An 18,074-nucleotide genomic window follows, 5' to 3' on the forward strand; every position below is an offset into this window, starting at 1 on the left:
TAGTCACCTGAAATGGTTTCCACTTCACAGGTGTGCCTTATCAGGGTTAATTAGTGGAATTTCTTGCTTTATCAATGGGGTTGGGACCATCAGTTGTGTTGTGCAGAAGTCAGGTTAATACACAGCCGACAGCCCTATTGGACAACTGTTAAAATTCATATTATGGCAAGAACCAATCAGCTAACTAAAGAAAAACGAGTGGCCATCATTACTTTAAGAAATGAAGGTCAGTCAGTCCGGAAAATTGCAAAACTTTAAATGTGTCCCCAAGTGGAGTCGCAAAACCATCAAGCGCTACAACCAAACTGGCACACATGAGGACCGACCAGGAAAGGAAGACCAAGAGTCACCTCTGCTTCTGAGGATAAGTTCATCCGAGTCACCAGCCTCAGAAATCGCAAGTTAACAGCAGCTCAGATCAGAGACCAGATGAATGCCACACAGAGTTCTAGCAGCAGACCCATCTCTAGAACAACTGTTTAGAGGAGACTGCGCGAATCAGGCCTTCATGGTCAAATAGCTGCTAGGAAACCACTGCTAAGGAGAGGCAACAAGCAGAAGAGATTTGTTTGGGCCAAGAAACACAAGGAATGGACATTAGACCAGTGGAAATCTGTGCTTTGGTCTGATGAGTCCAAATTTGAGATCTTTGGTTCCAACCGCCGTGTCTTTGTGAGATGCAGAAAAGGTGAACGGATGGATTCCACATGCCTGGTTCCCACTGTGAAGCATGGGGGAGGAGGTGTGATGGTGTGGGGGTGTTTTGCTGGTGACACTGTTGGGGATTTATTCAAAATTGAAGGCACACTGAACCAGCATGGCTACCACAGCATCCTGCAGCGACATGCCATCCCATCCGGTTTTGCGTTTAGTTGGACGATCATTTATTTTTCAACAGGACAATGACCCCAAACACACCTCCAGGCTGTGTAAGGGCTATTTGACCAAGAAGGAGAGTGATGGAGTGCTGCGGCAGATGACCTGGCCTCCACAGTCACCGGACCTGAACCCAATCGAGATGGTTTGGGGTGAGCTGGACCGCAGAGTGAAGGCAAAGGGGCCAACAAGTGCTAAACACCTCTGGGAACTCCTTCAAGACTGTTGGAAAACCATTCAGGTGACTACCTCTTGAAGCTCATGGAGAGAATGCCAAGAGTGTGCAAAGCAGTAATCAGAGCAAAGGGTGGCTATTTTGAAGAAACTAGAATATAAAACATGTTTTCAGTTATTTCACCTTTTTTTGTTAAGTACATAACTCCATGTGTTCATTCATAGTTTTGATGCCTTCAGTGAGAATCTACAATGTAAATAGTCATGAAAATAAAGAAAACGCATTGAATGAGAAGGTGTGTCCAAACTTTTGGCCTGTACTGTATATATATATATATATATATATATATATATATATAATGTGTGTATATATATATGTGTGTATATATACAAGCTGCTTCCAGTATTTCCAGTATGTTTTCATTTGACCACTGTTAGGGCTAATAAAAGTGTCTGCTTCCCTCCCTGATAACTCTGTTCCTGACTTTGTGGTGAAGACTTTAACAAATCATGCAGTCCTTCATGTTGGGACGTTGCTCAAAGTGTAATTGAACAGTAAACAAATTAAAATATGAAAAGTTATTTTAGCAAGTGTATTGAACTTTTTTGCAGTACTCAAAACCTCAGTATTTCTAAAATCTAAAATACTTTGAGTTTGGCTCTGACCTTGATGTTGCCTTTATCTTGCCGACATAGCAAGGAGACCAGGAAATGGAAGAGATCTGAATTGTAAATTTGAAGGTTTGCACAGTTTTGTCAATAGAGTATTTTGATCACATTAATTTAAATTTTGTTGGTGCTTTATACTGTGACTGTATTTTTGAATGTGTAGTGTTTTGTTTTGAATGTACTTTTGGAGGTAACTTATTTTTAAGTTCTCAAAGTGGAACAATTCAATTCAATTCAACAGAACTTTATTTATCCTGAAGGAATTCTTGTGCTACAGAATGCTTCAAATTACAGTAACACTAAGTACAGTAACCACAATTTAACGCTCACAACCAGTAACAACCAGACAACCAGTGGGTTCCCCGGGTCAGGTTCACTCACTGGGCCACGTTTTATAACAACTGAGTATTAAATATCTGTCAGAATATACAAATATACAAGATAGGAGGTGTTTTCAAGTAGCAAAAGCAAAACCGGTGCCTAATTGAGTAACAATAGGAGTAAGATCAGTACAACACCACCTAAACAAAGAATTCCGGTGTTATTCCTTTGTGTTAGGAACATGAGCTACTCTCTCTTAAAGCCGAAAACAAGAAAAGAAAGTCTCAAACTTGTGATGTCATCAAATATAGTCTGCAGCTGCTCCACTGACAATGAATTGGAGCCTGATTTTGTGGACACACAGAATGTTTTTTTGTCTTTTTCATATCCAAAAGAGCTTTGCTGTGTTGCAGTGTTCTCAGCTGTGAAACAGAGAATGTTCCTCTGGGTGCTCTCAGCGTCATCAAGAACATCTTTCCCAATTCATTGTTCAGGGAGCAGCTCCAGATTTTACACTTGATGACAAATTTGAGTTTTAGCATTTTAGCTTTTGGATTTGTGAGACTTGTTCATGTTTACTTAAATGTTTTAGACTGTCTAAGACCATAGGACTAACAAGTTTGATTTTTCAAAATGGACATTTTTTCCCCTTTAAAGAGTAAAGTACAGATACTTTATGTTACATTTGTGTGGGGCCACTCTGTTGTGATGTGTGCTGAATTCAAATTTTAAACACAGGGATATGAGAAACTGTAAGATAATGTAATGTTAATAATTAAATAAGATATGAGTAGTGGGGACAGGAATGGTAAATTAATTTTATTGCAATGTCTGTGTATGTGTACTTCATTACTTAATACAAGTTTCTTCTTAATAACTGTGGATTGTGTAATATGTATTGAACACATCTGTGCATCAGCTGTGTATGTCAGTCATTAGCAGTAAGACATTCAGTATTAACACAGTCTACTCTGCATAGCCAGTGATGGTGTAGTTTCTCACTCTGACCACTAGATGTTATGACAACACAATATTTGGTCAGATTTTGAGACTCATTCTTTGCTCTTGAAGAAAAATAAGCATTTCTTCCCCAAAAGTGATCACTGCAATGCTAATATTACTGTGTAAAAATAGACAAATAACTGCATCAGCTAACTTATATGTTTAAGTCATGCTTTACCATCACATTACAAGACTGATATATATAATTTAATTGGGTTCATTTACAATATTTTATAAGCCAGAAACTATAGCAAACAACTTTATTAAGAAATGACATCATTAAAACTGCACTTGAAATACTTCATTTTAAATTCTAGATTTTTTACACTGTACATTGCATATGCAGTAAATGACTGTTTGTGTAACACATCAGAGAACATCAACAAAGATCATGTCATTAAATGTGTACCATTCCCTCATTACCATCACAGAATCAGCGTGCAGGCCTACATTTGCTGAGTCATAATAAACCGTGTAATATTCAAGTTGAAATACTTGAAGAACATGAAGAAGAACATAAAACTGGGCTGTCTATGCATCAGAAAGATGCAAATCCTTCTGATATTGGTGCTACGTGAACAGAGAAAACAGAGGCAGTGGTATTCATTTTTTTGCTCCAGAGGTAGAAAACCTGAAAGTACCAGAATGCACTGCACTGCACCGGACCAATAAATGCTCCCACTGGTGGGTGATGTAAGGTCAGCTGGCTGTTTTTCCACAGGAAACAATATTGCAGCCAGCAGGTAACAAACGACCTTGAATTACAGTTAAACAGTGAGTTAAAATATGTTTCTGTTAACATCTTAGGTAAGAAAGAGGCAATGCAGTGACAGAGTCTTGGTTCATTTCTGATCAGCAGTGATTAGTTTTACTGTTCAGCCTCTCTTTTTACAACAGGAAACAGTACAGCCCCATCGTCCTGTTCACAAATTCCCATATTAGAGTCAAAAAGCGCACCAAAATATGTTTCTGAATATGTTTCCAGGTGAGAAAAGGACAATACAGTAACAGAATCTTGTTTGGTTTTTTTTAATTTGATCAACACTGCCTAGTTTTACTTTTTGATCTGAGTTTGGTCTGCATAAAGCCCAGTCCAGACAAAAGATCTACAACGAGACAAGTTGAAATGTACAACTACATGCAATGCACCACACTGCAACGTTCTAAAAACCTGCTGGTCCACACCAATGCAACTAGATGAGATGGAGTATCATCTCTATGCAACAACTCTCTGTACTCCCATTCTGATTTCCAGCTTTTCAGGCTTATTTTGTGGCTGAATACAATTTGTAGCTTCTTAAAATATGAATGGAGATAGTGATATTGAGATACTGGCCACTCTTGCATTTGTAGTTGTGATGAAATGACAAAAAACAAACAAAACGAGCATCAGATGGACTGTATTCAATAATAAATATGCCACAACAGTATGAGTAAGCAGCATCAATTAATCAGTCAATGAGAATGTGTGTGTGTGAGGATAAGCATAAGCATAAGCATAAGCACATACAGCGAGCAGCAGCAGTGGCCTACCGTCTGACACCAGGACACGTGAGGATGGAAACAGAGGGCTCGGCGGGAACAAAGCACCTGCGGGAGCAAGCGAGGCCGCAGACTTCACCAGGGGACTTCCCTACAAGCTGATTCGCTGTAGAAACAGGTGACGTGCTTTCTAAAACCGTTCTAAAACCAGCTGCCTGCAGTTTGACACCATCAGCCAGTTTGAGTCAAGCTCAGATCGGCCAGTTCACACCGCTGCAACGATCTGAAACGGTTTTGTCTAGTCGCAAATCCATGGTCTGAACTGGGCTTTAGAGAGAGAGTTAGAGAGAGGGGTGGTTTTCTCTCTTACTCTGCGTCTATACTCTTTGTGTCTGTGGTGCAAATGAAAATGCAGAAGTACAATCTGTAGTTGGAGCAACAGCCCTGGAGCCAGTGCAGATCTGAGTTGGGAGATGAGCAGGGAGATCTAGGCACTGATTAGATGGAGGGGAGTTTACCACAGTTCATTCACACATACTACTCTAATTGTTATGATACAAAGCTGGTTGAAAATCGGCAAAATATCCCTTTGAGCACAATATTTACACAGAGACCCAATGAACGGAACATACATTGCTTATTATTATTATTATTATTATTATTGTTACCAAGGGATTTTCCCATTCCTACCAATGGAATGCAGTCACTCCTTTAAACGATTAGTCATGCCAAGTGCTATGAGGAGCTTCTGGTGAAAGGCTGGCACCCTCTCCCTCTCCACAGGCCAGTCCAGGACGCAGCATGGACGCAACATGCCCCGGCGGAGGAAGAGTGAGTGAGATAACTTGTAGTCATGTACATCCTGCAGGAAAACCAGAACCACAGAGTCCCTGCTGGCTTCAATGACCTGGTGAAGTGCATGATGGGCTTTAAATCTGGGTAAGGAAAGAGATAAGGGTAGAAGGGCAGAGAGGGAAACTGTGAGAACTCACTTTGTTTGTATAATCTATAATAATATATAAATCTAGCAGTGTACGTTTGACTTACCGTCTACACCAGGGATCTTTGAGAAGAGTTTCAGTGACCACAAACAAGATTTTTCTGGACCTTCTCATATTATCCACAATGGATTCAAGCTGGGACATGCCAGGGACCGAATCGCGATCCTCCAAACAAAACCTGCAGTTGTTGTTCTCTAAGGGCACCATCCTTCTCTCCACCCAGCTGCTGTCTTCCTCTGCATGTATGACGTAAGCATCGTACTCGAACTCCCTGCCCTCTTCAACTGTGGCGTCGCTGAATCCTAATGTGCGATTGATCAGTATGTTCCAATAAAACTGGATCCTCCAGCCGTGGAAGCGCACCATAAGCGAAGTGACCATCAGCATGATGACAGCAGTGCTGCTCAGTATGTATAGAGCCTGAAATGGGGTCATATCTTTGCAAGAGAGGGCATCAAACTTCATGATGGGGTGGTTGTAGTAAGCCAGTGGAGTGTTGCATGTATACTGGTCCCTGAGGCCAGGCACTGTGGTCATATTTGTGTTATTCAACCATGTCACGAACCACAACATGCTCTCACACGTGCAGTCAAATGGATTTTTGTCCATGACAAGCAGGCTGAGGTTGCTCAGAGGAGTTTTGAACACTTGGGGCCTCACAGCTGTGATCAAATTCTTCTGTAAATTTAAAATCCGCAGTGACTTCAGATCATCGAAAATGAACTCCTGAAGACTATTAAGGAGGTTGGATGCCAGGCTCAGGTTATGGAGGTCACTCAACCCTCTCAGAGCCTCTGCTGGGATCTCATCCAGCCCGTTACTATCCAAATCTAAGATTAACAACCTCGGTGTGTTTTTGAGGAACAACACTGGCCCACCTAGGTTGGCGCTCTTCCACAAACGAGCTAAGTTATTGTGTTGGAGCTTCAGTACCTTCAGGTTCACAAGCCCCTCAAATGTATTCTCTCTGATGTTAGCGATGTTGTTGTTACTGAGATCCAGGTAGGTGAGGTTTGGAAGGTGACGGAATGGAGAGGAATCACAGTTAATGGCTTCTGCTATAAGGCTCCTTCCAAGAGTCAGGACCCTCAAATTGGGCACATTAACAAACGAGTCAGAGCTCAGATTGACTTTCTGGTGGTTATTGGACATGTAAATCTGTTCAACTTGGTCCAGGCCTTCGAACTCTTCGCCAGTGAGATTCTGCTTGATAAAGTTGTAATCTAGCAGAAGTGTGGTGAGGTTTCTCAAAACGGAGAAGCTTCGAGGATCAATCTGTGCTATAGCTGTTCCGGTGAGATTTAACTTTCTGAGAGGCGACCCCGCCAGTGAGATGAACGTCTTGTTGGAGATGTTTCTGAGTGATGTATAACTACTCCAGCTCATATCGAGTTCTTTCAGACTTGTCAAGCCTGTGAATGTGTGCTCTGTGATGTTACGAACTGCAGTTCTCTGTAAAATCAAACTCTCCAGGGCACTTAAGGGTTGGAAGGAGAAGTCATCGATAATCGGGATGGGATGACTGCTCGCTAGAGCATTAGTCAGTTGGAGTTTTTCCAAGCTTTTGAGTCCCTGAAATGTGTGCTTGGTCAGGTGCTTGATGTTGTTGTCTACCAAAATAAGAGTCTGAAGTCTGGACAGCCACCGAAATGAGTCTTCTTCAATTCTGACCATGCCATTACCGGACAGCTCCAGAAAGGTTAGATTTGTTTTCTGCAGTCCTGTAAAGGTTGTGTTTGTGAGGGTGACCAGCTTCATCTTCCGGAGAAAAAGAGCATCAATGGCTGTCTGTGACAGCTCTGAGCAGAGCTTAGAAATGACCTGTGGGCCCATATTGCTTCCATCCATGACTAAAGTACGTAGGCCTGAAATGGGCTGAAAGCAACCAGGCTCCAGCTGCAACAAAACATAACAAAGAGATCATGCAGTGAGACAAAAAAGGGAAACAAAACAGATAACTGAAAGCAAGGTGCCACAATAACTACTTTCTGACACTAGTTACAATTTTGTTAAAACAATTTCATTTCCCATTTCTAGGTAAGTTTCTCACCGTTTTTAGAGACACATGCGACATGTTGAGGACTTGTAGGGAGGATGAATGGTTAAGAAACAAAAAGTCATCTGTCTCTAGAGTGGTGAAGTCATTGCGTGACAGATTGAGGCTCACGAGGTTGGGCAGCTGAGGCTGAGAGCCAAGCTTGGCTGACTTTAGTTTGTTCAAGGAAACATCAAGAACTCTCAGGCTCTGTGAGTGATGAAAGGAGAATAGAAATTACTATTTACTTAATTGTCTCATTTCTGTCGTCATCACCATTATTGTACCCTAGCTCATGAGGCTTTTAATCAGTTCCCATCCAGTTAATGATTCAACTCATCAATGTCACTGACATCTGTACCTGTAGTGCAGAGAATGGCTCTCCTTGTAGCTTTAGTTTATTGCTAGCCATAATCAGCCATGTTAGATTAGTGCAGTGGCTCAGTTCCTCCTTCTTCAGCACATACACTTGATTGTGTCCCATGTTCAGGGTCTTCAGCAGAGGCAGTGTCTGGCACACACCCTGGTCCAGCTTGGTGATACTGTTGTGACTGATGTTGAGGTGGAGCAGGCCTGGGTATGGGGTTAGTGATCCAGGGGGAAACTTTGTCAGTCTGTTGTGAGACATATCCAGGCTGGTGATGTTCCTGGGCAGGTCTTGAGGGACCGCACTAAGGCTGAGGTGGCTGCAGTCAGCTTGGCCATTTTGCACTTCACAGGAAGTCTTCTTCTGGGAGGTCGCACAATTGCGCGGCCCCGTCATACAGTAACATATGACGATCACCGCCGAGACGAGAAGGGAATAGGGGGCCCTCATTGTTTCAAAAACCTTTAAAAAAAGAGAGATAGAATAAAATTTGCATAGGCCATAAAAACATTTTTTTGCAACAACTTAGGGGCAGCACAACAAGAGCAACACTGACATCTTATCATCTTATAAGGCAAACATGTTAGGGAGCAGTGAATCAAAACAGTACAGTTTTGGGCCATAAAACCAAGACAATGAGCTAAAAGATACTAAAAGATACTAAAACATTTCATAGTGGTGAGGTAGGGCTGGGTGATATGGCCTAAAAAAAAAATCTCCAATTTTTTCACAAAAAATCCGATTCACAATTTAAATCGATTTTTTCCCCTCCTAGTTAAAAAAAAATAATATTTGCGGCCTGGTAGCACATACCTGGGGTCCAAAACTTTCAGCATGTGAATAACCCCAGCTTTTCCACGGTAGCCTATATATGGGCACCATATCTCTTGCAATATACATGGCGACTGCATCTGTGATCGCTTTCCACCTCACCCCTTTTTTACCATACAGCAGTGTTTCCCCTACCATCATATTGGATCACAACAGAAGTCATTTAAGGTTACCTTTCCTATTGAACAGGTCTACCTTGTCCTTTTATTAAACAAACTAAATAGCCTTATGTTACAGGCTGAGCCTGATGTGTGTGGCTTGTGTGTGTGTGTGTGTGTGTGTGTGTGTGTGTGTGTGGAGCTGTGTGTGTGTGTAGTTCATGTAGGAGGTATGAGACATTACTTAGCGGGCCGGGTGTGGTGTGTGACGTCAGACGGATGCGCCCCAGGAAGAAAGTGAGGCATGTGATATGTTGTTTACATCGAGCAGCCACAGTGAAGAAGCCTACGCAGTTCTGCATGCTGTTTTTGAGTTATGACTCTGAACTACGGGAGCCCAGCGTGGAGCGGCGGTGGCGGATTTTAAATAGAAACTCGATTTTCATTGAAACAAATCTACCTAAACTACAAATTCGAATTAATCGATAAAATTGATTTATTGCCCAGCCCTATGGTGAGGGTAACTAAGCCCTGTCGGGTGATCATTTTCTATAGATTCATCACTATAAGCTACATCTTTTTAATTTCATTTTATCAAGGGATGTACGATATATATATATCGGGCCGATAAAAGGACATTTTAAATATTGCGCATTTTTCCGATAGTTACAATTATAGCCGATAAATAGCACCGATAATGCGAGGCCAAACTGCTTTCTTTGACCTAAGAAGGGCAGCATCGACACACCCTGACACTGCGGGTGGTGTTACATGTATCTTCAGACTTGGCTTGCGAGCTGCTAATAAACAGAGACGAAGAACAACAACAACTGCAGCACGCTGTCTAGAGGACAAAACATGTTGCAGTGTGGACGTCTTTCACAGTTCCAGAGGAAGACAACAGGATTGTTAGGTTAGACACTGCGCTGAAGGACCATCTCCAGAGTGTTAGCATGAGCTAATTAGCAGCAGCGGCTTACATCCAACACCGAGCTTTTAAGAGGCTCGACTTAGGGTTACTTAAGGTGCTGACACACCAAACCGACATCAAAGAACTAGTGGCGACGAAAGCCAACTGTTGCGTCGTCTACGTCGCCCTGTGTCAGTTGCATTTGAACACACTACAAAGACTACATCTGACGGCCAAGTAGCACGTACGTTCTGTGCCTGCGTGAGAGGAAATACTGCAAAAAGGGAAACCGGAAGTCCGAGGAACGCATGAGATAAACAAAGTACTGGAGTGAGAGAGTGGTACATCCTGTCAGCCGAAGAGGTTTCCTATCTGTGCAGCCGAGCACTGCAGCACCTCCACGGACTATTACATACAGACGGTGGGAAGTGGGAGCGGGTCTGTCGGGCAGCTGAGTGACGTGGAGCCTGAGGAGGAAGAACCCATTAGCCCTGGTTTCACTACAGGCAGGTTCACTCGCTACAGGGGCAACGAAATAAAACCTGAACAGCCAATCAGAGTGATCTCTCTCACCGACAAGCTCCGCCGCCGATTCAACATGCTCAATCGGCCAAAAAGCCGCCGACACCGACGCCCAAGTGCCAACGGTGCTGGACACACCGCAAAAACTAGGCCAACAGATGCTCACCAATGGCCCAACTTTGACCAACAGCCAACCGTCGGCTTGGTGTGTCAGGGCCTTTAGGGTTATATGGGGTCAGGGGCATTGAGGGTAGGCCATATGACAATACCCCCAAAAATCGCTCTCTTTTCCACAGCCTAATGTTGGCAGGTATGGAAGAGTCACAGCTGTTCTTTGTTTTTGTTGTGTTAGCAAGTGATGTCAGTTTGATTTGGTTAGGTCAGGGCTATGGAATATTAAATCATCCATATTTTCTCACAACATCTTAGCCTTTCTTGCCCTCAGGTGTAATTATTGGTTATCGGTATTGATTGAAAAAATCCATATTGGTGCATCCCTCATTTTATCTGTTGTATATTTCAAATACTGATTAATGCTGCTTTCATATACAGAATTTTAAAATCAATGTGTCACTCATTGTTGAGGAAAAAAGTTATAATCTGCTCTATTTCTGACATCACAACATATAATCAGAAATTGTAAAGCTGTCTACAAGAACTTCTCTTGTGTTGCAAGTGTTGTATGACAATCACGGTGTGCCCTTGACACTCCACACACACTCAGTCTGGTTTATATTTGGGGCATTCTACCGATTTTGTGCAAAGTGCTGTCCCTTTACAAAAAACAACAAAAATAATAAAATTGAGTATTCAGACATAGATATTTACAAAGATTATGTTATGACCTATTTGTGGTCCAAAGTCTTGCTCTTCTCTGCTCTACTCTACCCAGGTCTACTCTGCTCTACTCTACTATGCTCGCTCTACTATACTCTTTTCTGCTCTGCTCTACTCTATAATCTGCTCTACTCTGGTCTACTCTGCTCTACTCTATCCTGCTCTGCTCTGCTCTGCTCTGCTCTGCTCTACTCTACTCTACTATACTCTGCTCTACTCTACTCTTCTCTACTCTATTCTGCTCTACTCTGCTCTGTTCTACTCTGCTCTACTTTGCTCTACTCTGCTCTACTTTGCTCTACTCTACTCTACTATACTCTGCTCTACTTTGCTCTACTATACTCTGTTCTACTATACTCTTCTCTACTCTGCTCTACTCTACTATGATCTGCTCTACTCTATAATCTGCTCTACTCTGCTCTACTTTGCTCTACTATACTCTACTCTACTTTGCTCTTCTCTACTCTGGTCTGCTCTATAATCTAGTCTTCTATACTCTGCTCTGCTCTACTCTATTCTGCTCTACTCTGCTCTACTTCACTCCACTCTGCTCTACTCTACTATGCTCTGCTCTACCCTATTCTGCTCCGCTCTGCTCTGCTCTGTACTCTTCTCTGTTCCACTCTACTCTGCTCTACTCTGCTCTGTCAAAAATTAAATTGTTTTATTGACCACAAAACATTTGTCTTTGTAATATTCCCACCATAAGGCATACATTTGAGGAAATATGATGCAACCTTAAAAACAGAATAATGGTCAGTACCGAAACAGGACAGTCACTACCAAAACAGTGCAGTCACTACCGAAACACTGGGTGTTTTGTAAAAAATAAAGTATATTATTGAGTTATCAGCTAAAGTATTATGATGCTATCAACTAAAGTATTATGATGCTAATGGGTTACATTTATGTTCTGTTTCATCAATTATTAACTCTGAAATCAATCTGATCAGCATTATGCATTTTACAAAGAAAGACTGCAATTAAATTTTGAAGAATTCTATAATTTGAACTTGGAAATTTGTTAAAATATTATTTTTTATAGATTTAATTGTGAAAACCTTCAGGAAAAAAATTGTAAAAATTTAAATCTTTAGTCAAGGGAAGGAACAAGCATAACAGGTTGATATACAGTACAGGCCAAAAGTTTGGACACACCTTCTCATTCAATGCGTTTTCTTTATTTTCATGACTATTTACATTGTAGATTCTCACTGAAGGCATCAAAACTATGAATGAACACATGTGGAGTTATGTACTTAACAAAAAAAGGTGAAATAACTGAAAACATGTTTTATATTCTAGTTTCTTCAAAATAGCCATCCTTTGCTCTGATTACTGCTTTGCACACTCTTGGCATTCTCTCCATGAGCTTCAAGAGGTAGTCACCTGAAATGGTTTCCACTTCACAGGTGTGCCTTATCAGGGTTAATTAGTGGAATTTCTTGCTTTATCAATGGGGTTGGGACCATCAGTTGTGTTGTGCAGAAGTCAGGTTAATACACAGCCGACAGCCCTATTGGACAACTGTTAAAATTCATATTATGGCAAGAACCAATCAGCTAACTAAAGAAAAACGAGTGGCCATCATTACTTTAAGAAATGAAGGTCAGTCAGTCCGGAAAATTGCAAAAACTTTAAATGTGTCCCCAAGTGGAGTCGCAAAAACCATCAAGCGCTACAACGAAACTGGCACACATGAGGACCGACCCAGGAAAGGAAGACCAAGAGTCACTTCTGCTTCTGAGGATAAGTTCATCTGAGTCACCAGCCTCAGAAATCGCAAGTTAACAGCAGCTCAGATCAGAGACCAGATGAATGCCACACAGAGTTCTAGCAGCAGACCCATCTCTAGAACAACTGTTAAGAGGAGACTGCGCGAATCAGGCCTTCATGGTCAAATAGCTGCTAGGAAACCACTGCTAAGGAGAGGCAACAAGCAGAAGAGATTTGTTTGGGCCAAGAAACACAAGGAATGGACATTAGACCAGTGGAAATCTGTGCTTTGGTCTGATGAGTCCAAATTTGAGATCTTTGGTTCCAACCGCCGTGTCTTTGTGAGGCGCAAAAGGTGAACGGATGGATTCCACATGCCTGGTTCCCACTGTGAAGCATGGAGGAGGAGGTGTGATGGTGTGGGGGTGTTTTGCTGGTGACACTGTTGGGGATTTATTCAAAATTGAAGGCACACTGAACCAGCATGGCTACCACAGCATCCTGCAGCGACATGCCATCCCATCCGGTTTGCGTTTAGTTGGACGATCATTTATTTTTCAACAGGACAATGACCCCAAACACACCTCCAGGCTGTGTAAGGGCTATTTGACCAAGAAGGAGAGTGATGGAGTGCTGCGGCAGATGACCTGGCCTCCACAGTCACCGGACCTGAACCCAATCGAGATGGTTTGGGGTGAGCTGGACCGCAGAGTGAAGGCAAAGGGGCCAACAAGTGCTAAACACCTCTGGGAACTCCTTCAAGACTGTTGGAAAACCATTTCAGGTGACTACCTCTTGAAGCTCATGGAGAGAATGCCAAGAGTGTGCAAAGCAGTAATCAGAGCAAAGGGTGGCTATTTTGAAGAAACTAGAATATAAAACATGTTTTCAGTTATTTCACCTTTTTTTGTTAAGTACATAACTCCACATGTGTTCATTCATAGTTTTGATGCCTTCAGTGAGAATCTACAATGTAAATAGTCATGAAAATAAAGAAAACGCATTGAATGAGAAGGCGTGTCCAAACTTTTGGCCTGTACTGTATATATATTTTTTGTGTAATATAATACTATATGTTTCGGTAGTGACAAATTTTGGGAGAGGAAAAACATTCCAAAACAGTCTGAAAATACAATATAAAAATTTACAGTCATTTTACTAGATAAGATGTGTGACCTTTACATATGCTAAAATAGATATAGGGACAAAGTTTTGGAAATAAAACATACAAAATTTCAAAATATTTCCAGCCTAACTTTGCACACATTCGGCTGAATGCCCCATTTAGGATATAATACCTGCAGAGTTCTTACCAGATTTGGCCTTTGCATATGATCTGTTGCGTTCAGACGTCACAGACTTGGAAACGAGAGCATTGTGTACCAGCACCACAGTATCCAGTGTGTTCTTCAGGAGAGCCGACAAGAGTCTCAGTCTCTTATGAAACCCACACTGCAGCGACAAGGCAATAAAACAAGGAAATGAGAAATATGAGAGTCCGGTTTCACTTCCACAGTTTTGTCTCGAGCCACTGGATAATTTAACTGTTTCACGCAGGAGGATGAAAACAACTATTGGGAAATTTGAATGAAATTCACACTAACCTCCTACAAACCAGACTAAATCCACTGTCATTAAGAAGGTCATCTGATTATTTAACATTCCCTATGTTCGATGTAATATGGCTCGAGACATCGGGGATATTTTGGTGAGGGGTGGTGTAAACAGGCAAAGCTGTGCGGGCACAAAATGGGACAGACACGTAGCTGAAAGGTAAACACTGGATCAGTACCGTAATGTGTGTATGTGTGTGTTAAATAAGTTGATGGCGATTTCAAAAGCGCAGCACTTAAATAAATACCGTAACTTTACGAGTAGACGTGCAACACTTAATGTGGAGCAGCAAGTCTAGCTGTAGTGTTGCTTTGAATAGTGTTATTTAATAGCTATAAAGCCTCTGATACGTTTGAAATAAATGTATTCATCTGACACATACCTGTATGTGTGTATGTGCTGTCTTATTGGCTATGTATTGTTTTAATAGTGTTTCAGGTATTTTTAAATCCTTCAAGAGATGTCTTCTGGAAACCGCATGACTGTGCTCCACACCTAAACTCCTTTGTGTCTGAATTCTGTAGTTAACAAGAATAAACTTGTCTTCAATACATGACGTGTCACCATTTCTAGAGGACAGGTAAGTCCAGTTTTGCTCTGAAATGCCAGGCACTCAGTCCACTCAAAGGCTATATTTAAAGAGGAGCCAGGTCCAGCCCTCATGATGTTACCTGCTACCTTTTATTTTCTATCACCCCTTAACACGGCCGTTTGGTCTCAGGGGGCTCAAAACCAGTTCAATGGTGTTCATTATGTCTTTAGTTTCTGATAATGACTTTAGTTGTTCTTTTATCTCAGACATGTTAGGATGTTACATACCTTGACATGTTTTGGCAGAAACTCCTCAGAAGTGTCACTTGGTGGTGGTCACAACCACCACCAAGTGGCCAGCAGCTCCTGTGTTCAGCAACCAGAAATTACTGTTTTCTCAATGGAGTCCGGCTTTGAAGAGAACAACTGAACATCTTTATTTTCCCATTGAAAATCACTGTCTGACATTAAGGTGAAGCATACTCTTAATTATAGTGCACCCTTCAACTGATGTTGATTTTTTTAGGTGGCTAAAGTATGTTTTGTTGCTGACCCCTCCACAGCAGTAGATTGCTTACCGTTCCATGTCAGCACGGCCCCTCCCCCCCAACCCCCAAACACACACACCCTTACTTCCTGCCATTGAAATTCTAAAGTAAAATATGTACACATTCACCTAATGAAATGAATCATCCTCTCTCTTCTCTGTTTTTCTTAGGCATTGAAGTTATTAAACCAAATCAAAGAGGGGGGTAATGTCAACTTCATGAGAAAAAGGAAAGAAGCATTTTGGATTTTTTAATCTGAAAAGTCTCTCCCCACAGGGTATGAATGAGGATTTTTCAATTAGTGTTTTATGTGTGTTTTATCTAGTGTATTTATAAAATCTCTGGACCAGTCTTTACAATGCTTACTATGATACTATCTTTTTACCTTTAAATATTTTATTATTTTTTGCTGTCTTTGCTGGCCCTTTTTTTATTTTTTATATTTTATTTTTAATTTCTATTATTATTATTATTATTATTATTATTTATTTATTTATTTATTTATTTATTTTATTTTATTTTTTACCTTTTTGTAATTTTTTCTGTAAAGCACTTTAAATCCCCTCATGCTACTGCTCTCTAGTTCACGACCAAACATGGTGTTTTCTATACCTCTGCTAGATACTCCCCTTACTTCTCTGGCAGTTCTGGTTGGTCCAAAGGTCTCATGTGCTTCCAACACACTCACCTTTTCTGGTGATTCATTGGCTGAGATATATATATGTGGATGCAAAGGACTGGTCACATGCATGCATTTTTTTCCTACTCTTTCAGTTTCAAATGAACCTATTTAAATGACGTGTGCAATATGTTTCTTGATGACCCTGATGAAGGCCACAAGCCGAAACGCGTCGGTCAATAAAGTTTTTTTTCCATACCACAAGTGTTGCTGGAGCACTTTTGACATTTTCCAGTGTTTCCTCACTCTCTATGCTCCTTGTGAATAAGTGAAGTTGTGCCAGAAACCACTTTCTACCTTACAGCAGTCTGGCAACAAAGTTGATGGCAACCATGGCAACCAGCCTTGGCATTCTGCTACGGCAACTCCACTTGGACAAACCACACGCAGAACTGCAATACTTGAACCGATAGTAATAATAACAGGGATTTGTTATGTTTAGTTATAATTATTATGATTACATTATTTTGGATGGGGGTATGTGGTTGCCTATCATAGAACAGCAGTGAAAAAAAACAACTTTTTTTTGTTGTTGTTGTTGTTTTTCCGTTTCAGTTATATATTGGGGGGACATTTTGGGTATATCTGAACACTGGGGGGGCGTGTCCCCCTCAGTGTATATGGTGACTACTGCCCTGCATGTCAGACTCCAGCCTGCTTCTCCAAACTGGAGACATGCTGACTGACATCTACTGTATGTAATATACTGTCTATAGATAAATATGGGAACTATCCCTTTAAGGATTCCCACATATTATTTTGGATTGAATTCAAACAGCATAAATGAGTCTGCCAAGAATTTGTACTAAAAAAATATTTGGATCTGTATCTGCTGTGACACACAATATTTGTTTAAGGTTGCCAGAATTCACCGCTCAACAGCTGTTTTATTCAGGATCAGGCAGGTGCAATTATGTTATCACTTTATTTGTGCTGTCCAAAGATTAACAATAAGGGGACACTGATGCAGGCATTTATTAAAGTCACATAGGATCCAGACCTCCTATATAGTCCAATATCTTGTAGCAGATGGAAGTGAGTGAGTCTCTTACCTGTGGCAAGCAGTTCCCTCTATATGTAGAAGTAAAGGAATAGGTTCTTTAGTGCTCAGGTTAGTAGAATCCACATATGGGTGTAGACACAGAAAGCAACCGCACTTATTGAAGATCTGCAAGTTGCCTGTGCCAACACAGTCTCAAAGGCACTTTAAAAATTCTATGGCAGAGGTGGGTGTTATTCACTCACTTACTCCTTCTATGTCGAGGAGACAGAAGTCTTTTTCGTCATCTGATGATGGTAGTTACATAACTCTATGCCCCCACCCAGAGCACCAGAGAAATGAAACTTAAGTGAGGCATGACAAGAAAAAAAAACAACTGGGTTAGTTGGGAACAGCCACTAGAGGGCAGTAAGATACTGTAATTGAGCCCCTCACCATCTAAGCAATAGTCACTTTAGGTTACAGTGTAATTCTTGTGCTCATTGTAGTTGCAGCATATTTCATTTATAAGAGGTTTGGTTACAAGAAGATACCACAGATTAACTTTGTTTGATACTGTATGCCCAATATAGCATTGGATCTGATATATTGTTGCTCACCTGCAACAAGTTTCTCTGTCTTTGTTTCTCTCTGTATTTAGAATGGTATTTGGCATTATATGTGACTCTTCTTGGAGTCTTACTTTATTGGGAATTACACAACAAGAGCCACAGCTCCACCCCAGGCTGAGCACTAAGTAGTCAAAGTCAGCTGAGAGTGACACAATAAGTAATCAAGTGACGATACAGACATACACGATTATTGAATTCATTATACTGGGGTTTCCTGGTGGACAAGGGAGAGACATCCCCAATTTGAGTC

General features: G+C 41.3%; 1 protein-coding gene across 6 annotated transcripts; it reads right to left on the reverse strand.

The window, feature by feature from the left end:
• Positions 1 to 1,947: 1,947 nt before the first annotated feature.
• tlr3 (toll-like receptor 3) lies at positions 1,948 to 17,523 on the reverse strand. 6 transcript variants are annotated; one of them, XM_049572002.1, is made up of 7 exons: positions 17,266 to 17,523; positions 15,275 to 15,352; positions 14,155 to 14,293; positions 7,922 to 8,389; positions 7,576 to 7,770; positions 5,572 to 7,421; positions 1,948 to 5,459 (listed from the first exon to the last, which is right to left on the reverse strand). In XM_049572002.1, exons 3-7 carry the CDS (start codon positions 14,170 to 14,172, stop codon positions 5,228 to 5,230), a joined length of 2,763 nt encoding a protein of 920 aa, XP_049427959.1. In that variant the 5' UTR covers positions 14,173 to 14,293; positions 15,275 to 15,352; positions 17,266 to 17,523; the 3' UTR covers positions 1,948 to 5,227. The 6 variants fall into 6 exon arrangements, with proteins under 6 accessions (XP_049427959.1, XP_049427960.1, XP_049427957.1 ...); XM_049572003.1 differs by having other exon boundaries at positions 15,275 to 15,397; XM_049572000.1 differs by lacking the exon at positions 15,275 to 15,352.
• Between the last annotated feature and the right edge of the window lie 551 nt (positions 17,524 to 18,074).

This window comes from Epinephelus fuscoguttatus, linkage group LG3, assembly GCF_011397635.1.
Source record: "Epinephelus fuscoguttatus linkage group LG3, E.fuscoguttatus.final_Chr_v1".
Lineage (NCBI taxonomy): Eukaryota > Metazoa > Chordata > Actinopteri > Perciformes > Serranidae > Epinephelus > Epinephelus fuscoguttatus.